Source organism: Tachypleus tridentatus, chromosome 3 (assembly GCF_004210375.1).
Source record: "Tachypleus tridentatus isolate NWPU-2018 chromosome 3, ASM421037v1, whole genome shotgun sequence".
Classification (NCBI taxonomy): Eukaryota; Metazoa; Arthropoda; class Merostomata; order Xiphosura; family Limulidae; genus Tachypleus; species Tachypleus tridentatus.
In genome coordinates, this window is record NC_134827.1 from 93512633 (window position 1) to 93531265 (window position 18633).

Genomic DNA, 18633 nt, shown 5'->3' on the forward strand with positions numbered 1-18633 from the left:
ATCCATTTCATTGTTTTTTTGAGAGAACGTTGAAGTAGGAGAGGTACTGATTTGCACGATCAACACCTTACATGTAAGAAAGGTTTTGGAGAACAGACAAAACAGATTATTTTTCTTTCTTTTGATAGAAACAGATGAGTCATGAATGGTTGAAGCCATTCTCACTTCTATTGTATTTCTACATGAAAATGAGAACATCTTCTCTATGAAAAGCCGTTACCTTATTTTCGTTGTTGAAACTTCAAGCTTGCCATCAACCTTCTATTCACCCTGATTGTTCCAGACTCTTGTTTTATGTTCTAGGAAAGGTTTACAACAGAGGTACTGTTGTAGTAGTTGTACTGGTATTTGTGGTACCACCATCCAAAATTGGGAGAAAGAACCGAAGTAGTTTTCCTCCAATTTCCCCCTCACCAGTATAAATTTCCTAGTTGTAAATATAACCTCTGTCACTCCCACACACCATTTTCACAAGCAAGCCATATTTTGTCTTTTTGTTTTCAGAGTTGCATGTTCGGAATTTCAGACGTCCTCTCCATGGAATCACAACTGTTGCTATGGTTCGTTTAGGTTCCCGAATTTACCGAGAAAATAATGTAGTATTTGTTGAATTTTGAAGAACCTACTTAAAGATTCATCCATTTGCTGATTATCATTGAAAATGTCCAAATTTGTTTCGGCTCACTGTCTGCGGAAATACTGGGCTAATCAAAAGAGGTTCGAGATAACAAGAAATCCAATTGATAATACCCATAAACAGCGGCTCTCAAAACAACCCTTGCAGCTAATCTTAGACTAGTGTTGATCTTAAAGTGCTAAAGTATAGAGATATTTATGCTATATTGCTATAGACACTAAAAACTCAGTGAGGGAGGACAAGTCAGTAGGTGCAGGTGTTCGTAAGTTACACAAAAAATTCGTGGTACAATTCTGTTTGTCACTTCCAATGACAAATTAGAAACCATCACGTGCTAAGTCTTTGTTTGCTTAATTTTGTGCAAAGCTATTCAAGAGATATTTACGCTCGCTGTCCCTAATTTCGAAGCGCTACAAGTTATTATCTACCGCCAACTCTTGGACTATTCCGTACCAAATAAAATTGGAATTGGCTCTTATGACGTAACATGTTCGACAACAGGATTCGAATCGGCCTCATTCTTTGAGAGGAATATTTTCATTTTTCAAAATGTACCCACGAACATTCATTTCTCCTGGGCTATAATACGGTTTTTCTGAATGGGTCAACGTCAGTACATGAGTAATAAACATTAATTCAGTAGTGCTGAGGGTATTAAAAAAAAAAGACCAATATCTATGCACAGATTACCTACCATCTCTAATGAAAGAAAAACCTAGTAGTTAACATTTTGATAACAGAATATACGAGGATTTTCCGACTTAAAAGTTGGTGTGGTTGCTACAAATGTGTGAAACTCAGAATTGATGAAATATGTATGCAAGTTTATTCAAGTAGGAGTTAAATTAAGGGCTACGTATTAGTAGAAGAATAATGGAGGTATTCCGTACGATTGAAGTACATAAAAAGGTTACACAGAGTCCTATTGTAACTTCATGTAGGTTCTTACAAACACGTTAAGATTTAGCACGTTTATTTATTTATTCAAGATGTTTTTGAAATGGTAGACAAATACTAAAAAATTCTTGCCCAATTCCGTGAAATCAATCAGTATAACGTTAGGTGTGTTGTACCTACAGTGACTTTCCCTTCGTTAAATAAAATAACTTCCTGATAAAACAAAGTTGTGCCAAGTCACGCGCAAATAAGTGCAGTATGCTTTGAAGAAATTAAAGGTAACTAAGCAATATGGAAACATCTCATCCCATGTACAAAATCAACCTATTACCTGATAGTGATACAGCTGTAAAGCGCAAGGGTATTTAACGAAACGGCGTTTTGCTTTCGACAGCGAGATATAAGAGCCGTCCTCGGAAAGTTTATTTTTGAATTTTGCGCAAAGCTACACGAGAGCTATCTGCGTTAGCCGTCCCTAATTTTGCAGTGTAAGACTAGAGGGAAGGCAACTCTTGGTAAATTCCACTATTCGTTAGTAAGAGTAACCCGTCACATTATAAAGCCTCCACGGCTGAAAGAACGAGCATGTTATCTTTTATACAGTTGGTCCCTTCTCAAGTTAATTCAAGGGTGAAAAATCAGTTAAAGCTATGAAAGTGGTAACTCTTTGACAATAAAATAAATGAAAAACTTCAAACTATATTTTACGTTTACACGCGCGCAAGCACACACACACACACGCCTGTATAAAATAAACAGGCAATATTTTAAAATATTCGTTTGAAAGAACTTTAAGATAATAACTTTACTACGAGCAAAAAATAAATCAAAAACATAATCGATTTTAGAATAGTTCATTAAACAAAAGAATCTTCTTTGTCGCATAAATTATTTAGTATCGATGTTTATTATAGATTTTCTAAACAAATGTGCTTTTTATCATCGTGGTTAAGTTGAGAAACAAAAAACTTAACATGACATGAAGTCGTAGAAAACGAAAAAACGAAGTTATTTAGTTGAGAGTTGAGTTCTCTAACCACCTGGACATTAGGGGCCCGATCATACAGCTCAGAGGGATTTCTTACCTTATATACATAATATTGTTAAGAGATTTTCATCTAGTAGATCTATTCGAGACTTGTAGCATAACGATTATACACACTTAAATGTTTCAAATTACTTAGTTCGTAAATCTTCACTTCAGAAATATTTTCAAGCTGTGCCACTATGACCCCAACTGAGGAAACTGGACCAACACTTTACGGTTTATCTTATTAATTAGTACACAGCACGACGCAAATAAGGTTGGGAGTTATCTAGAAACGCTTAAATTTCGATCGTGAACGGAAAACCACTTCATAAGGTGTTGAAATGTAAAACGAAACAGGTTTTTCTAAAACACACCCATATTTGTAAGTGGATATTAATGATGAATGGAAATGTAGCACAAGAGAAACAGTAAAATTTGTAACGGAAACGAACATATTTTATACTTGTGAGGAGAGAGTTCAAAATTAGTGTTGTAGAAAGACAATAGGGAATTGTAGTAAATATGCGAGATTTTAATACAATAATAATAATAATATCATTATTATTATTAATAGAGCGTTACTTGTAACCTCCAAGAATTTCAGAGAAAGAAAATGAAAAGAAATTAGCTGGTAGGATTATCGGAAAGCTCAAGTAGTTTCATAACATAAGGTGGGTAAATATTTGAAAGCGCTCCAGAAAAAAAACAAAAAAAAAGAACATTAACTCAGCGACCATGTAAAACATAACGTGTTAATAAAATTACTGTCAACACTTATTATATGAAGAAAATTGTAGACATTAAGTTATTTAGCAACACACTTGTTGTATTTAGCAACACTTGTTGGTCGATATAGACTTCGATCGACTGTTACCGACAATTTTACGGCTTAAAAGCTTGATAGCGAGGAATTCACTTTTCGAAGATAAAAACCTAGACGGCTTGAATGGGTAATGAAAACTATTCTAAATGTAGAACCCTTTGACAAGAATGACAGTTTTGTGCAAACGTAGTACATTTATAGTAGTTTTTGATTACCCGTTCAAGTTGTCTCAAAACTTTTAATTTTATGGTTTGTTCTTCCATTTTATCGCGTTTGCCAACTACATTCATCCCCGTGGCTAAGTTACTTATCAGAAATCATTTGTTTTTATCCTAATCCTCAATGTGGAAGAAAATATTTGGGTGGCGTAAACAGTGAAGAGAATCGTCTTTGTCGTATGCTCGTTATTTGTAAATTCTCTAATGTTTGGTCGTGTATTTATTAGGTTAGAGTGAAGAGCCCTGGGGACGAGCTAAGCCACAAATATCAAATTTAAGTGGATTGGCCAATCAGTGTTGAACTGTCAATATATAATTAGATGATGCATCCCCAACCTTGAGTTCACCTGTGAACAGGAAAACAAAACAAACTAAATAGTATTTCTTAACCTCAAAAATCACTGGAACCGATTGATACACAATTCAAAACAGAAATCCACAGAAAAAAAAAAAAATCACCCATACTGGATTACACATTCCCTGGGACTAAGCACATGAAACAGAATAAAAACAACATATTAAGAAACCAAATAAACACAGACACAAAACTATGTTCACCGGATAAAATTAACGATGAAATCAAAATAAAATTCTTCACCAACAAGTTCTTCAAAAAAACCGTTGAAAAATTATACGTACACACCTACACCAACAAGAAACAAACTAAAACCTTATACTGCTGCATACCATATGTTCCCGACATTAGCGAAATAATGTTTGTTTGTTTTTTGAATTTCGCACAAAGCTACTCGAGGGCTATCTGTGCTAGCCATCCCTAATTTAGCTGTGTAAGACTAGAGAGAAGGCAGCTAGTCATCACCACCCACCGCCATCTCTTGGGCTACTCTTTTACCAATGAATAGTGGGATTGACCGTCACATTATAACGCTCTCATGGCTGGGAGGGTGAGCATGTTTAGCGCGACGCGGGCGCGAACCCGCAACCCTCGGATTACGAGTCGCACGCCTTACGCGCTTGGCCATGCCAGGCCTTTAGTGAAAACAATAACCAATATATGGAAAAACTTAACAAAATACAACATTCCAGTAAACACCAAATTTATTCAAAAACCAGGTACAAAACTAAAGTCCGTACTATGTAAACTACACTGACAAACACAACACCAACATTATTTATAAAATACAATGTAACAACTGCCATGACTTTTGTATTGGAGAAAAACAGAAAAATGGAAACCAAATTCAAAAAGACAAATAAACACCTTCACACGTTTTTGAACACTGCAAATCAAATAAATACAACATAACCACAGAAAACACCCAGATACTAGGTAGGGAAACAAATATAAACAAATGCAAAAATCAAAGAAGCCTTACTTCTACAGCAACTAAAACCAAAATTAAACCATTATAAAGGAACGCCTTTATACCGATACTAATTAATAGCCTTATACCTATACTAATTAATAGCCTAACACCCAACTGAACGTCCTCTACAATCCCGTACCCGTTTACACTCTCGTCCTCGTGACATGCGCCCGGCCACACTCCGTTGCCAACCTTGAGTTAACCTGAAGATGATCTAGAAAGGTCAAAACATTGTTTTCTCCTTATCAATAAATGTGTTACTACGCATACCAGCTGTTCCAAGATATATTTTTTATTTCAAATGGGTTTCTCGTCATCAAGAATCGGGTGATGCTTTCTCACATCGTTGCAAACAACAACAACAGTTTTATATACGGGTGGACAAGATTCTTTACTGTGGTTGTCTGACCTGTTGGCGAGAAGTTGCAACAAACAAAATCCACTTGTTTTAAAATGCTGTAACCAAGCTCAAACGTATATACAAATATTCCTTATACAGTTAATCACCACACTTGTTTTCAGAGCTTTAAATAACCAAGTCCACACATGCTGGTTCAGTTACTTTATTTTTCTGTTGTTATTACAATCCTATAACGCAATAATTCCCTTTTAAAAATGCCACTGTACCTTTTTCCCAGCTACACTTACAGTCTTGATATAGCTGACTATAATCTCCTATTAACTTTGTTACCTGAACTATATTATGGACGCATATACACAAATAGGGACTTAGGTCTAGAAATTTTCTCACCGAGATACGATGCATTAAAGCAAAACGCAAATTTAATACAAATAAATAACAACGTACAGTTTACATAAATACGTAAGCCTGCGATAAGCTGTTGCTTCTAACTATAAATTTGACACTCGCACTATACTTAAAACAGTCGTGTATATCAAAGAATACGATTTTCATTGCCGTGTTATGGTTAAAGTAGAGTCGCAAATGTTTGTTACATAGGCCAGTATATCGGCAGAAATTGTTCAAAATAAAAAAATTTCTCTGTTCATAATATTAGAAAAAAAATCTGTCGGGTTGAACAATATGAAAACCAAAGAAAACGGATTTACATTTGTAACAATTTATTTCTGTACATATCTAGAGCCAGTAGAAATATTACACAAAAGTAGTATTCAAAATACTAACGTTATATTACAAACTTTAATATTTACTAGCAGAAAAGCCGCCCTAAGGGCAGCTGTTTGTGCTAATAAATAATTATTGTATTCATAACTCATTGAAAAAAGTGAACGTTTCTTAAAAAGGAAAAAGTTGTTTTTATGGAAATTACTGCACTGGAAGCGTTGAGATTGTGCTTTTAATTCATAAGCCACTCATTTTTGTTAATATGATTCAGTGCAAAGAACAAGACTTTCATTTAAAACTGGTGCAAGTTGTATATTGAAAAAACATTTTAAGAACTCCAGTTCTTTAGCACCACATAAAAATTAAATAAAGATAATTAAACCCTCATTTAGTCCTAGTGAAAGTCGTCGTGTTATAAAAGAGTTTTTATTTAAAATCGTGTCTTGTGATAAAAGAAATAGTTGTTCCATATACCACAATTATTTTTCTAATTGTCTGAATCTTGAAACACCCTAAGCATAAGTTTAATGGAATTTTTTTTCTGGTGCAATTGAATAGATTGCGTAGGAAATTTGGTTGCATATATAGACATACACGTTGAATAATTTATACCCACGACAAATTGAAATTATTCATCGAATTATTATTTAAAATAATTAAAAATAACTAACTTTCATAAAAACGAATGTCACATTGTATTAAAAAGTTTGAATTAAAATTACTGAACGCAGTCAAGCCACAGTCTTGTGTACCGGTATCTTAAGCAGAAATGACTCGGACAAATCAAGAATATATATATATATATATATAGTAATGATTCAAGAGTGACAATCATATTTTCGATAAAATTTTAAAAATAGAGCGATTTCAAAACGCCTATTTTCAAGATAAGTACTACTTGGTTGGTTGGAAAAATTGTTTTTTTTTGTAATTAATACTGTCCTTTTACTGTTAACAAGAAATCTGCAGAAATTAAGTAACATTAAATATTTCTACGCATCTTATAACATAGTAACTTATAGGTATTTCCTTGATTTGATAGTGATCAAAATTTACAAGTAAAGAAAGACTTAGGGTTAAATAGGCCTACATTGATTTCTGCATTTTTTGTTTTGACAACCAACAACGCGTATGCACGAGCGTTGTATTTGCAACCTCGTCGTCATAGCGACAAGACAAATTCCCGCAGATTAACAAAACTCTATAACAGTACGAGTATAGCAGAATATTAAACATTGAGAATTTATTAAAAAAATAATTATATCAAACGTGATCGTGTATTTTGTAACGTACGCATGACGCCTTCACCAGACGGCGGCTGTTTAGGGTTTGTTTTTTTAACCAACTAAATATTTCACACAAAGAAAATAATGAAGCAAGACGAATTTTGTTTGAAGAAATTGATGATTTAAATCATGGACATATTCCTACATTGGTCATACGAGTCAGCAAGTATACTACAATCCTTAAGAATTCTGGACAAACCAGTTAAGCCGAATGCAAGGAAATAAAAACTCGCACTCATCTGGTGGTTCCACTTCCTTTAACATCTATTTATCAAACACAACTGCAAATAAACTAAGAATTGGTAGAATAACAAAGGCAGCTTGAAGGTGTTTAGGTGTGGAACATTTGGAATTCAAGTGTGCTGAACATAAGACGGAGTTGGTGGCGATATGGAAAGGTTTATAAAGTTTGATGTCTTGGTCATAATCTTCAAGTATAAAATATATATATATAAACAGTGAAAACTATTTTCTCTAGGCCTTGATCAAAAAAAAAAATAAGAAAAAAAGATGTTCTAATCAGTCCAAAAAGACTGATCAGATGGGACGAGTATGTGGAAAAACTAAGAAACTGATGCGCATCCAAAGAAAAGACTGTTGAAGAACTTAGAAAATAGTATTTAGAACCAGCATGTTAAATCACAGTTCGACCTTTCATGAATTAAGTTAAAAACTACCTTTCATGTTTAGCATACGAAGAACTGGATTCACTTTCAGCTCTTAAAATAATCACAACTATTCATCAGTTGTATGGAGTATAGATAACTTAAAATATATTAGAAAAATCGGTATTGTTTTTAAAAATGTTTTGCGAGGAGATATGAGCATTAAGGTCTTTTCTGAAGTCGAGTTACGTGTAAATTGCAAAAAAAATGAAGCGAATGGCTAAAGGGACAGAAGATGAACACAGGCTATTAAAGCAATGGAAGATCTCTAAAAAAAGATATTGCATGTTTTGTTCAGCTAAAACATACTTGCTGAGGCATGCATTATCAGTTTTAGTAGAAGTACCAAATCATGTTCTATGTGTGGAGTTCTTCCCTCTATACATTTTTATGACATGTTCAACAGATGACTGTTTGCTCTTTCTTGTTTATCACTCTTGATCATTCATATTATTGACAATGAGAAAGATTTTCTGGTACTTTACATCCTTGCTGTAGTTTTCTTCATGCAACAGGTGTTTTCTTTAAATTATTTACAGGTGCGGTTTATCTTGTTACATCTTCCATAACTCGTATATTGCTTACAAAACTGTTATGCCTATCATGTGCTAAGATTATACAAAGGGTTAAGTTATATTTAAAAAAAAAACTTACTTGACAACAACAGAATAAAATGGAGATGGCACGAGTCTTAATTGCACCATATTGCTGCAGATCTATCATTCCAAATCATGGGACCAACATTCAGATGTTATGTTCCCATTCTGTGTACAGTTGTGTATACATGGCTCAAATTGTCATAATATACTTAATAGCTATAAAGTCGTTGGAGTGGATTGTATTGTAACTTCATTTGTTTGATATTGTCTGGCGTTACATAATTAGAATGTTTCTCACCAATAATTTGTCGTTTCTGGGAAGCATTGCGAGTTATTTCGGATCCCATACGCTCAGATTGAAAAAAAAAAAAAAGTGTGTTTAGATAGTGGGAGGGGAATTAGAATTTCCAAGGAAAGGTTTTCCTTGTACTTTAGGACATTGAAGTAAAAAGGGATATGGATCAACTTCGGGTACTAGCACCGTCCAGAAATAGACCTGCAACACGTGTACCCCAGCCGTGTAAGCAAATGGAAGGGTCTTCTAACAGGTCAGGATCCACGAACAAATCAGGAACACCGTTACGCATCGTAACCGAGAAGTAACTCCGTCTGGAAAAAGCAAGACAAGTCACGAGCACACAAGCCGCTTCCATAACATAGGTGGCTGTTCAACTGTCGCACACGTGAGCATCTAGGAATGAAACAACAGCTGTTGAAACAATTTCACACGAATAATCAGTCAAGTTACAAGACAGTGTTCATGGATTTCTGTGTGGTTGTACTGTTGAAGTGTTTTCGTATATTACAAGACAGCAGGAAGTAGTGGCGTGTTGTTAACATCACTGTTAACATCATCTACCTTGCGACAGAGCCTTTTTCAATGAAATCTACCCTGTAGGGATATTGTCAGAATGCACAGAATGATCGGACATGGCGGCATAGACTGACACCATGGCGAGAATCAAAATTACGTTAAAAAATGAAACATCTGGAATTTATTACAGTGATAATTATAAAAAATTGCATATTCCTTATTATAAAAATCACCCAAATATTTATTCTTTCTGCTAAACAGATGAGTGAATATATTTGTTCCGATTAGAATATACATATACCACTAATTTATTTGTTAACTATTACGCACATTCCATCTTTAAAAAAATGAAACTGACTCGGCATGGCCAAGTGGATTAAGGCGTTCGACTCGTAATCTGAGGGTCGCATGTTCAAATCCCTGTCGCACCAAACATGCTCTCCCCTTTCAACTGTGGGGGAATTATAATGTGACGGTCTAGCCCACTGTTCGTTAATATAAAAGTAGCCCAAGAGTTGGCGGTGGGTGGTGATGACTAGCTGCTTTCCCTTTAGTCTTACATTGCTAAATTAGGAACGGCTAGCGCAGATAGCCCTCGTGTTGCTTTGCGTGAAATTCAACAACAAAAAACAAACAAACAAGGAATCTCACTAACCTATAGGTACTAATATGCATTTTAAAATGTAAACTACTTTCAATAATTACCAGTACAGAGTATGATAGCTTTGGCGACATGAACTTAACGACATAGTAAGATTGAAAGTATTTTAATATAATGCACGTGATTTCTGTACTTGTATAACAACACCCTCCCCTCAAGTGTTTTCGAATACAAGCTTCAAGGTCAAGCAGTTATTGATTTCTAATTTTCGTTTTTATAAAAAACTTAGTTGCTAGAATGAGCAAAATACATTTGTAGGAAAAAACAATTGTCATTATGCACATATTTCTGGTTAACGTTTTATTTCTTTAGAACTCTGATACAGTCAAAAACAAACTTTAAATCTACTTGCACTACTTATTAGTTATAGGAATTCTTTTGGAAAACCCAAAATGTAACTCGCAAAACAAGGCAAGAAATAAAATCACACCCAAAAATAATTAATCAAACGAATATTATCCAGCATGACTTAACTGAAGGGGGAGCAGATTGTCACGTCATCCTGCAGGTACTTTATGAATAAGAACTGAACTGTCGAATAAAAGATATCCAAACTTCAGACACAGCCATTAATGTTTTTCGTGTGGTCAGAAGTTACAGTTCACAAAGCACTAATCCCCGCGTACTACGTCACTCACAACCAAGAAGCGGGGTTAAATATGGTGACAATGTCTCCACACGTATGTCAACCCCATTCTATAAAAGCTGACAGGGGAACAAAAACAACTCTCGTTTCGGGTATTAAATAATGCAGGAGAACAGAAGTGGCATAATTCATGAAATATGACCTAATCTTTATTCCGTGAAGTAGGAAAATGTGAAACTTAAGTCTTAAAAGATTAAAGAAATCTTAGTAAGAAAGAGTAGTTTATAACTGCCGATTGTAACCGGTAAGATCGTCTAATAAATTCAACAACATATGTATGTTTATAAAATTTAGGTGCCGTTGATTACAAGGTTGTTAGATTCGGAGTAAGTTTCTTTTGTTGGTTAGCGAATAACGTCACCCCAACACCTCACACACACACAGTATGTTCGATGTCGGTAAAAAAATTTCTAGTTTCGTAAAGTGCAATTTCGCAAATATAAATTTCTCTTATAAATTTTTTTTTCTTCAGAATTCTCCCCTATTGTATATGCAAATTACAATTCTTTTAATTAACAAAGTGAGGTAAAAAAATCAGTCATGTGGGATACGACAATCGGCAAGCATAATTATAGGCGATATAAAATACAGTAATCTAATTTCATCTTGCTATTTGAAAAAAAAATATGCGAGTGCCGTCTAAAGTTACTGGCCCCGCAAGGCTAGGTGGTTAAAACACTCCACTCTTATTCCGAAGGTTGCGGGTTCGAATCCCACTATTTGTTGGGGAAAGAGTAGCCCAAGAGTTGGCGGTTGGTAGTGATAACTAGCTGCCTTCCCTCTAGCCTTACATTGCAGACAACCCTCGTGTAGCTTCGCGCCAAATTCAGAAACAAATAAACAAAACCATAAACTGAAAGTGTAAAATAGTACCACTAAACGAACCTGAGGGGGTAATTACAATATCCCACTTCTTGGTCTTGTTACTCTTAATTGAAACTACCATCTCTGAGAACCACAAAAATAAACAAGTTTTATAACAATACAGGAATAATATTTATGTTAATACATTAAGATAATCGAAGTATGCGAACGTTAAGCAGTGTAGGCGTATACAGAGCTCTCTAGAGAGCACTATATAAATTACATTGTAAATAATTGTTGTTCAGAACTACATGTTAACTATGCATGTTGTTATGTACACAACCATTTATCTTTCTAAACTTTATTTACTTAATTTGTGAAAGTATATAGAATTACCTCTCGAAAATATAATTTATTATATCCACTTCGTAATCCTCGCACTTTGTACACTTTTCTGTTAAAACTCATCTTCGTCGGAAGAAGACAAAGAGGTACGTTTATCACGTGCACTCTCTCCTTCCCTATCCCCTAGCCCGGTATGGCTAGGGAGGACAAAAGGTGTTCGACTCGTAATAAAAGGGTCGTTGCATCAAACATACTCGCCCTTTCAGCCGTGTGGACATTACATTGTGACGGTCAATCCAACTATTTATTGGTAAAAGAGTAACCCAAGAGTTGGCGGTGACTAGCTGCCTTCCCTCTAGTCTCACACTGCAAACTTAGGGACAGCTAGCGCAGATAGCCCTAGTGTAGCTTTGCGCGAGATTCAAAAACAGTCCCTCCCCCTAAAATATAATTGTCCCAGACTTCAGGAAAACGTGCCATTTACTACAAATTTTCGAAATGTTAAACGAAACCACTGTTAAAGCCCTGTTTCCCTCTAAAATTCAGGAGAATATGTAACTTTTCCCGATATAATTTCGATAAATCATTATTCATCTTGTGCAGGTCCCACTGCAATCGAAAAAAAAAAAAAAAAATTATATTCGAAATATTCAATACAATGCTGACGTTCTCCATCATGAAAAAACAAACAGCAAATAGAAAACTTTACCCTAAAAACAATAAAAATCTTACACCTAAAATGATTTAGCTTTTGCTCGTGAAACACCTTTAAATGTTAATCTTTTAAAATGGTTTACTGTTCGTGAGAATCCAGTTTGTTTTTGTGAAGGAGGGATACAGCCAGTGTTTGTTTCAAAATATTATATTCAGCCATTACAGAATATTCTAGAGACACTTGATAAGAGGGATGGGTGAATTAAGAACTGGTTGTGGTTCGGTATTATTGTCTACGGTTACAGATTTTTACAGTTCTAATGAAATACAAACTTGAATCATACGAATTATCAGAACACACGACTGAAGATGAGGACGGTAGTAATATTTCAACCACAATATACCTGCTTTATTGAGGGCCGAAGAGAACTTTCGAAAAATACCAGGGCTCTGTCAGGCTGAGATTCGAATTTCTTAACAGTAACAGTTTCGATGTGAACTAGATTAAATTATAAATATTAAAACAGTTTAAATCATTATACATGAGAATTAAGTTTTATTTACAAGAGGAGGTTAATGTCCCTCCGTCATAAAAACATCGAGTGATTTTGAAAAATTAAAAGTGAAGCGAATATACAAATATTCATAAATTTTGCGCAAAGCTACGCAAGCGGCACCTACTGTAGCAAGCGATATTCTTGAAATGGTAGGGTTAACAGAAAGCACTCCGTCAATAGCACCCACTGCCAACATTTGAGCTACTGTAGTCGAAGACTGAGAAGTGGCTGTCACTCTTATAACGTATCTACGGGCCCAAAATACGGTGTACGTTTAGTATTAGCAGCAATAAGTTAAAAGCTGCAAATTCTTGAATTTCAAGTCCGTAGATATTAACAATAAAGTCACGTTCAAGTAGACCCAGCAGGGAAAAGTTTAATACAGTAATTTTAAAATTAGTTTTCCTTGCTAACACGATATAAACAATGCCTCCAAACATGCATCTCAGAAAGACTGACATGGGTATTGACACTTTTACCAATAAGCAGAGAACAACGTTTTGACCTTCCAAGGTCATCTTCAAGATGATCTTGGATACAAAGATGGATGTAATGTTTACATCAATGGCTGTGCAAAAATTACCATATTTGTTACTTAGAAAATGCTTTAATAATATTTCGAAATTATTCCTTCCGTTGTTTAAGATAATATTGCACACAGTAACACTTAACACAACTACAATCCCAAAGTGTGGAGAGCAATTATGTGGCAACAGGATACACGTGTTTTTTTTTTTGGGTTTTTTTTTTTTATAGCAAAGCCACATCGGGCTATCTGCTCAGCCCACCGAGGGGAATCGAACCCCTGATTTTAGCGTTGTAAATCCGGAGACATACAGCAACAGGATACAAGACGTCGGATTCACAGTCTGACATATTGGGCACTAGTTCAGGCGTGGCCCAATTCACTTACTGAAAACCACATTCATTGTCGCTGGCCATAAAATAAAGAATGAAGAGAAACATGTTTTGTTTTGGTTAATCGTTTCAGTAACAAAAATCTAGACGTTCCTAGTCTTCGAAGCTTTAGCTGAGTGATAAACAAATTTCGTAGCCCAAGGATTAGTTTATTTTGACAAGTAAAACCTCACAACATTCTAGTCCAAAAGTGAATTTTAAGGTACATTATCAAAATGATAATTAACAAAAACAACTTTTTTTACAAAAAAAGAGTACAGCCTGCTATGATTTACAGGGAACACTTCGCATAAATATTCTCATGCAGGTATAGCTCAAATGACAGGAGTCATGGATAATACGGATACCAAATTGTATTTGGTGCTATTATTCACGTTTCGGATTGTAACGTAACTTACAAAACAAAAACTACCCATGTTATTGTTGAGCGGAGACATGCCCGAAGTGCTCGACGATTACTTTTAATAACAAGGAGGTACAAGTTGAGAGATTTGGCTCCGAGTAAGACCAAGAGTCCAATACAATTAAATGATAAGTGAACTTGAACATTTTCCGGCACTGGGACGGATAATTTTGCTTGTGAATACAACAACGGAAAGCCAGATATAGAGTCTAAAAGTTTGTAAAATAATCAAAATTAGCAAACAGCTTTCATGTTAAAATTAAACCGGATACACGAACATGTTAGTTGGTTCATCCACATTAACAAAAGTACGTATAACTAACGTATTAATTAACGTATTTTGCTTCCCAATACCGGCACTTTACCTGAAGAGTTCTTCCACGTGTACTAAAGTAAGGAAGCACTTATACTAATATAATAATGGGTAGACAAACAACGACTTGAGCATAACGATTTGTGCTGGTACGTTTGTGCTTCTGCAAGTTACGAGTTATTTATATACTACCCTAAAGGGAGTGGTCCTTACTCAAAAGGAAATCCTGTTTGAAAACTTATGACGTGGCATGACCAGGTGTTTAGGGCACTTGACTGGCAATCTCAGGATCGCGGTTTCGAATTCTCGTACCACCAAACATGATCGCTCTTTCAGCCGTGGGGCGTTATAATGTTACGATTAATCCCACTATTCGTAGGGTTTGTTTTTTTTCTCTTATAGCAAAACTAACTCGGAATATCTGCCGTGTCCACAGAAGAGAACCGAACCCATGATTTGTGCGTTGTAAATCTATAGACTTACCGTTGTCCCAGCGAGGGACCTATTCGTTGGTAAAAACAGCAACCCAAGAACTGGCGATGATGACTAGCTGCATTACCTCTTGTTTTTTACTGCGAAATTAGGAACGGATAACCCAGATAGCCCTCGTGTAACTCTGCCCGAAATTCAAAACAAAAACTTTAGTCTTTAGTACCAATCACTTACGGCATGTTTGGTCCCCACTAGATTGTTTCAATCCCCACCCGACCCCTTACGATATTTTTTTTATTAAATAATTTATCTTTACATTGTAAATTTGATTACAGCATGAAAAGAGCAACATTCTTCTAAAATTTCAATTTTGTAACTCGTATCACTTGTTCTTCACCTGATTTTAAAAACGACACTAGCAATATATAAACAATAATACCTCCCCCATCTCCATCTGTCATGAGGAGTTTTGCAGTTATAATATACCCAGTCCGGCAAATACACGCAAACACCTGCTTTCACAATTACGGAATTTTTTTCCAGAGGCTTCCCTAAAACATTACGCGCACCCTCAAAAGGTTTGTGAACCCGCAGTTTAGGAACCATTAGTCTAAATAACGTATTACCAGCTTTTATCTGATCAGTTAGTGGGATTGTAACGTTAGTTTTACTAACACCACCAGGACGCAAGATGCAGAATGCATTTTCGCAGTACGTTTTTTCTACGTTACTTTGATCTGTGCGCGTGCGCTTACTTAGAACCACATCATACTTACTCTTGATGTCACCGAGGGAAAACTACTCCATTGGGGGGACTTTTGCGGCGAAAGATAGAGTCTTGATCCCTTGCCCCAGATATGCTCGTTATGTTTTAAATGCTATTTAAGTTGCTAAACCTGAGTGATTCACATCTATTTCAGATTATGAGGTAACCTAACCTTTTAAACGACATGAGTATCTAACGCTTCTGCATTAGAAGGAGAAACGCGTGATCTATTTATTGTTTGACGTGGTTGACCGTACATTTGTCCTGAACAGGAATTACACTCGTCGCTTTATTAACGCCAACAAGTTTTGAAATTCACAAAACAAGACTTAGTTCGAAATGTTAGGTCTACGTATCATAATATATTATTGTTCTACCACCTGACGTAGCGATAACAGGATAAATAACAATCTATTTTTATACGCGATTATTTGCTTAGCAAAATAGTTCAATTGTTCAAACTGTTTTGTTTGTTTGTTATTCGAAGGTTGTTTGCGACTGTCGTCTCTAATTTTAAAAGTTATAGTCTAGATGAAAGGTTACTAGTCACCCCCCGCCCCATCGCAAACTCACTTCCGGTCTGCTCTTCAACAACAAATAAGTGGATTGACTATGACGCTATAACGCTCTTACCATTGAAAGCGCAAGCACATTCAGTGATGGAATCTAAACTCACAACTCGCAGACTGCTGCGAGTTGAGAGCTATAACCACTGGACCATACTAGGCGATTGCTTACTTCACCGGATGAACAGCTATTGGTTAAGATACGTTCTAGCCACGTCAGCATCGTGCTACATCGATAAGCAATACCAAGACCGAATTCGTAGACATTATAAATGCACTTTAACCATAAATCAAGGTTCACAGGGAACTTGACCTTGAAATAAAGCGTTTACTGCACAGCAGAAACGGGAAACCACAGGATAAGCACACAGGTGGGCATTAAATGTAGACAAAAGTGGGTCATATTTTAATATGCGAAGAAACTATACAACTATATACTAGTGTGTGTATATATATCCAGTCATTTGCTTTAGCCAACCACCACTGCTAAATACAAAGAGAAGGAAATCTTACGCGTTACATTTTTGTATTGTACGACTTTAACAGTTTATCCTAGTTTGTAGGTTTATTTTAAAACTTGGGTAGACAGCTAATATGTCTTAATACAATTTATCTAAGTGTAATCTCTACAAGTGGTGTTAAGTAACTTGAAAGATGCACCACTGACGATAGAACTGGCTAACAAATCAGTATGAATCAAGTCCAATGTGTACAGTCCATGCTGAGCTGAACTGTAGCGTTGGCATTTTAACCAAAATTCAGTTTGACAAACAATAATAATAACACTGACAAGTTTGTTTCTACCACTTCTATTCCATCTCATGATTGTTGTTAAAACCCCTCGTTATGTTTCAACTGCTATTTAAATTGTTAAAAACTAAATTTTCCAAACCAAAATTTAAAATTGAGACGCGTTGTAAAAACAAACAAAACACCCAACAAAGAGTTGCATTTTAGTTTCAACGCGTAAACAAATCGAAGAGTAGATGTACGACATAATTCTGTGTCTCTTATTTGACGTTAAATAATTAATTAAAATAAGATAATGACAATACTAGTTTTTAAATTTGTAGAATGCAAATGTGAAATTTTTCGAGCAGTTTAATTTAAAGGAAATACAGTTTTATATAAATAATTAATAAAAAAAAGTTATTCTTTTTCTTACATCAAGAAGAAATATTGTCCATTATCTATTCTAAAACAATGAAATAAAAAGAGAATACTGGTCACAGGCGGAAGTACAATAAACTTGACCCAAAGTTTCTATTTTGTCCGAGTCCACCTTGGGTAAGTTTCCAAATTTTCAGCATTCTTAGTTTTAAAAGTTCAACAAAGCAACTCGTAATAATGAATTCATAGCGATTTCAATAAATATCGCCACTTATTAATATCACCTCTTCAAGTTTTTGATTAGGTAGAAAACATCGTATTAAATCAAAAATTAGAGTTGTGTCCCTTTTGAAGTATAACAGACTAATTAGAGAAAACCAAAAAGTACAATAAGAAATTACCGATATGGGAACATTTCCAAATCAGAGAAAATTTTACTTACCTCTTTAATTTTTTCTTTAATAATGCGAGGAAATAAAACATATAATATGCTACTAGTAACACAAACGATAGCACCTATAACACCAAAAAGCATTAGCGTTATCTTAAGCTTAGTTGACAGCATCTTGGCCAGTCGACTTCCCGATCCCGTTACATAAAATGAAAATATGGGTTATGTTTTCCCGGCGAAGTTCCCGCTTTCAACTAAACGCTTTTATACTTGCACAGAACTACTTCAATGACGTTTGTGGCCGAACTAACAGTGCTGCCCTTGGCAGACGATTTTCCATTAAGTATCGCCATCTAGTGAGAATGTAAACGTTATGTAAATAGCAAAATATTATACATTTGGCGAAGATATTATAATTTACTAAAACTTGTTTTGTTTTTATTTTGCTTATAACAAGTTGATTATCAAACAAACCGTGCTTGTTATTAAAAAGAGTGAGAAAGTTAATTGGGTGAATGAAGAACAACAAAGCAAAATGTTTGTTTAAGTTTGCATTAGTTATTGACGAAAAATTTCACTGCTGCACCTATAAACTTTATGAGCAACAAGGTTATCGGTCTCTAAGACTGGTAGGTTCTTGCGTCTATGTATATGTGAGTTAGATGTGTGTGTGCTAACATGCG

At 35.2% G+C, this 18633-nt stretch overlaps 1 protein-coding gene across 2 annotated transcripts in view; it reads right to left on the reverse strand.

Moving 5' to 3' along the window:
• Positions 1-18255, reverse strand: part of LOC143247488 (lysosome membrane protein 2-like) — a 102453-nt gene extending 84198 nt beyond the window's left edge. The window contains exon 1 of one of the 2 annotated variants that reach the window (XM_076495719.1): positions 18002-18255. In XM_076495719.1, the coding sequence (XP_076351834.1) occupies positions 18002-18124 (123 nt within the window). In that variant the 5' untranslated portion in view covers positions 18125-18255. The remainder of the gene's footprint in view (positions 1-18001) is intronic. The other variant, XM_076495718.1, reaches the window with a different exon arrangement.
• Between the last annotated feature and the right edge of the window lie 378 nt (positions 18256-18633).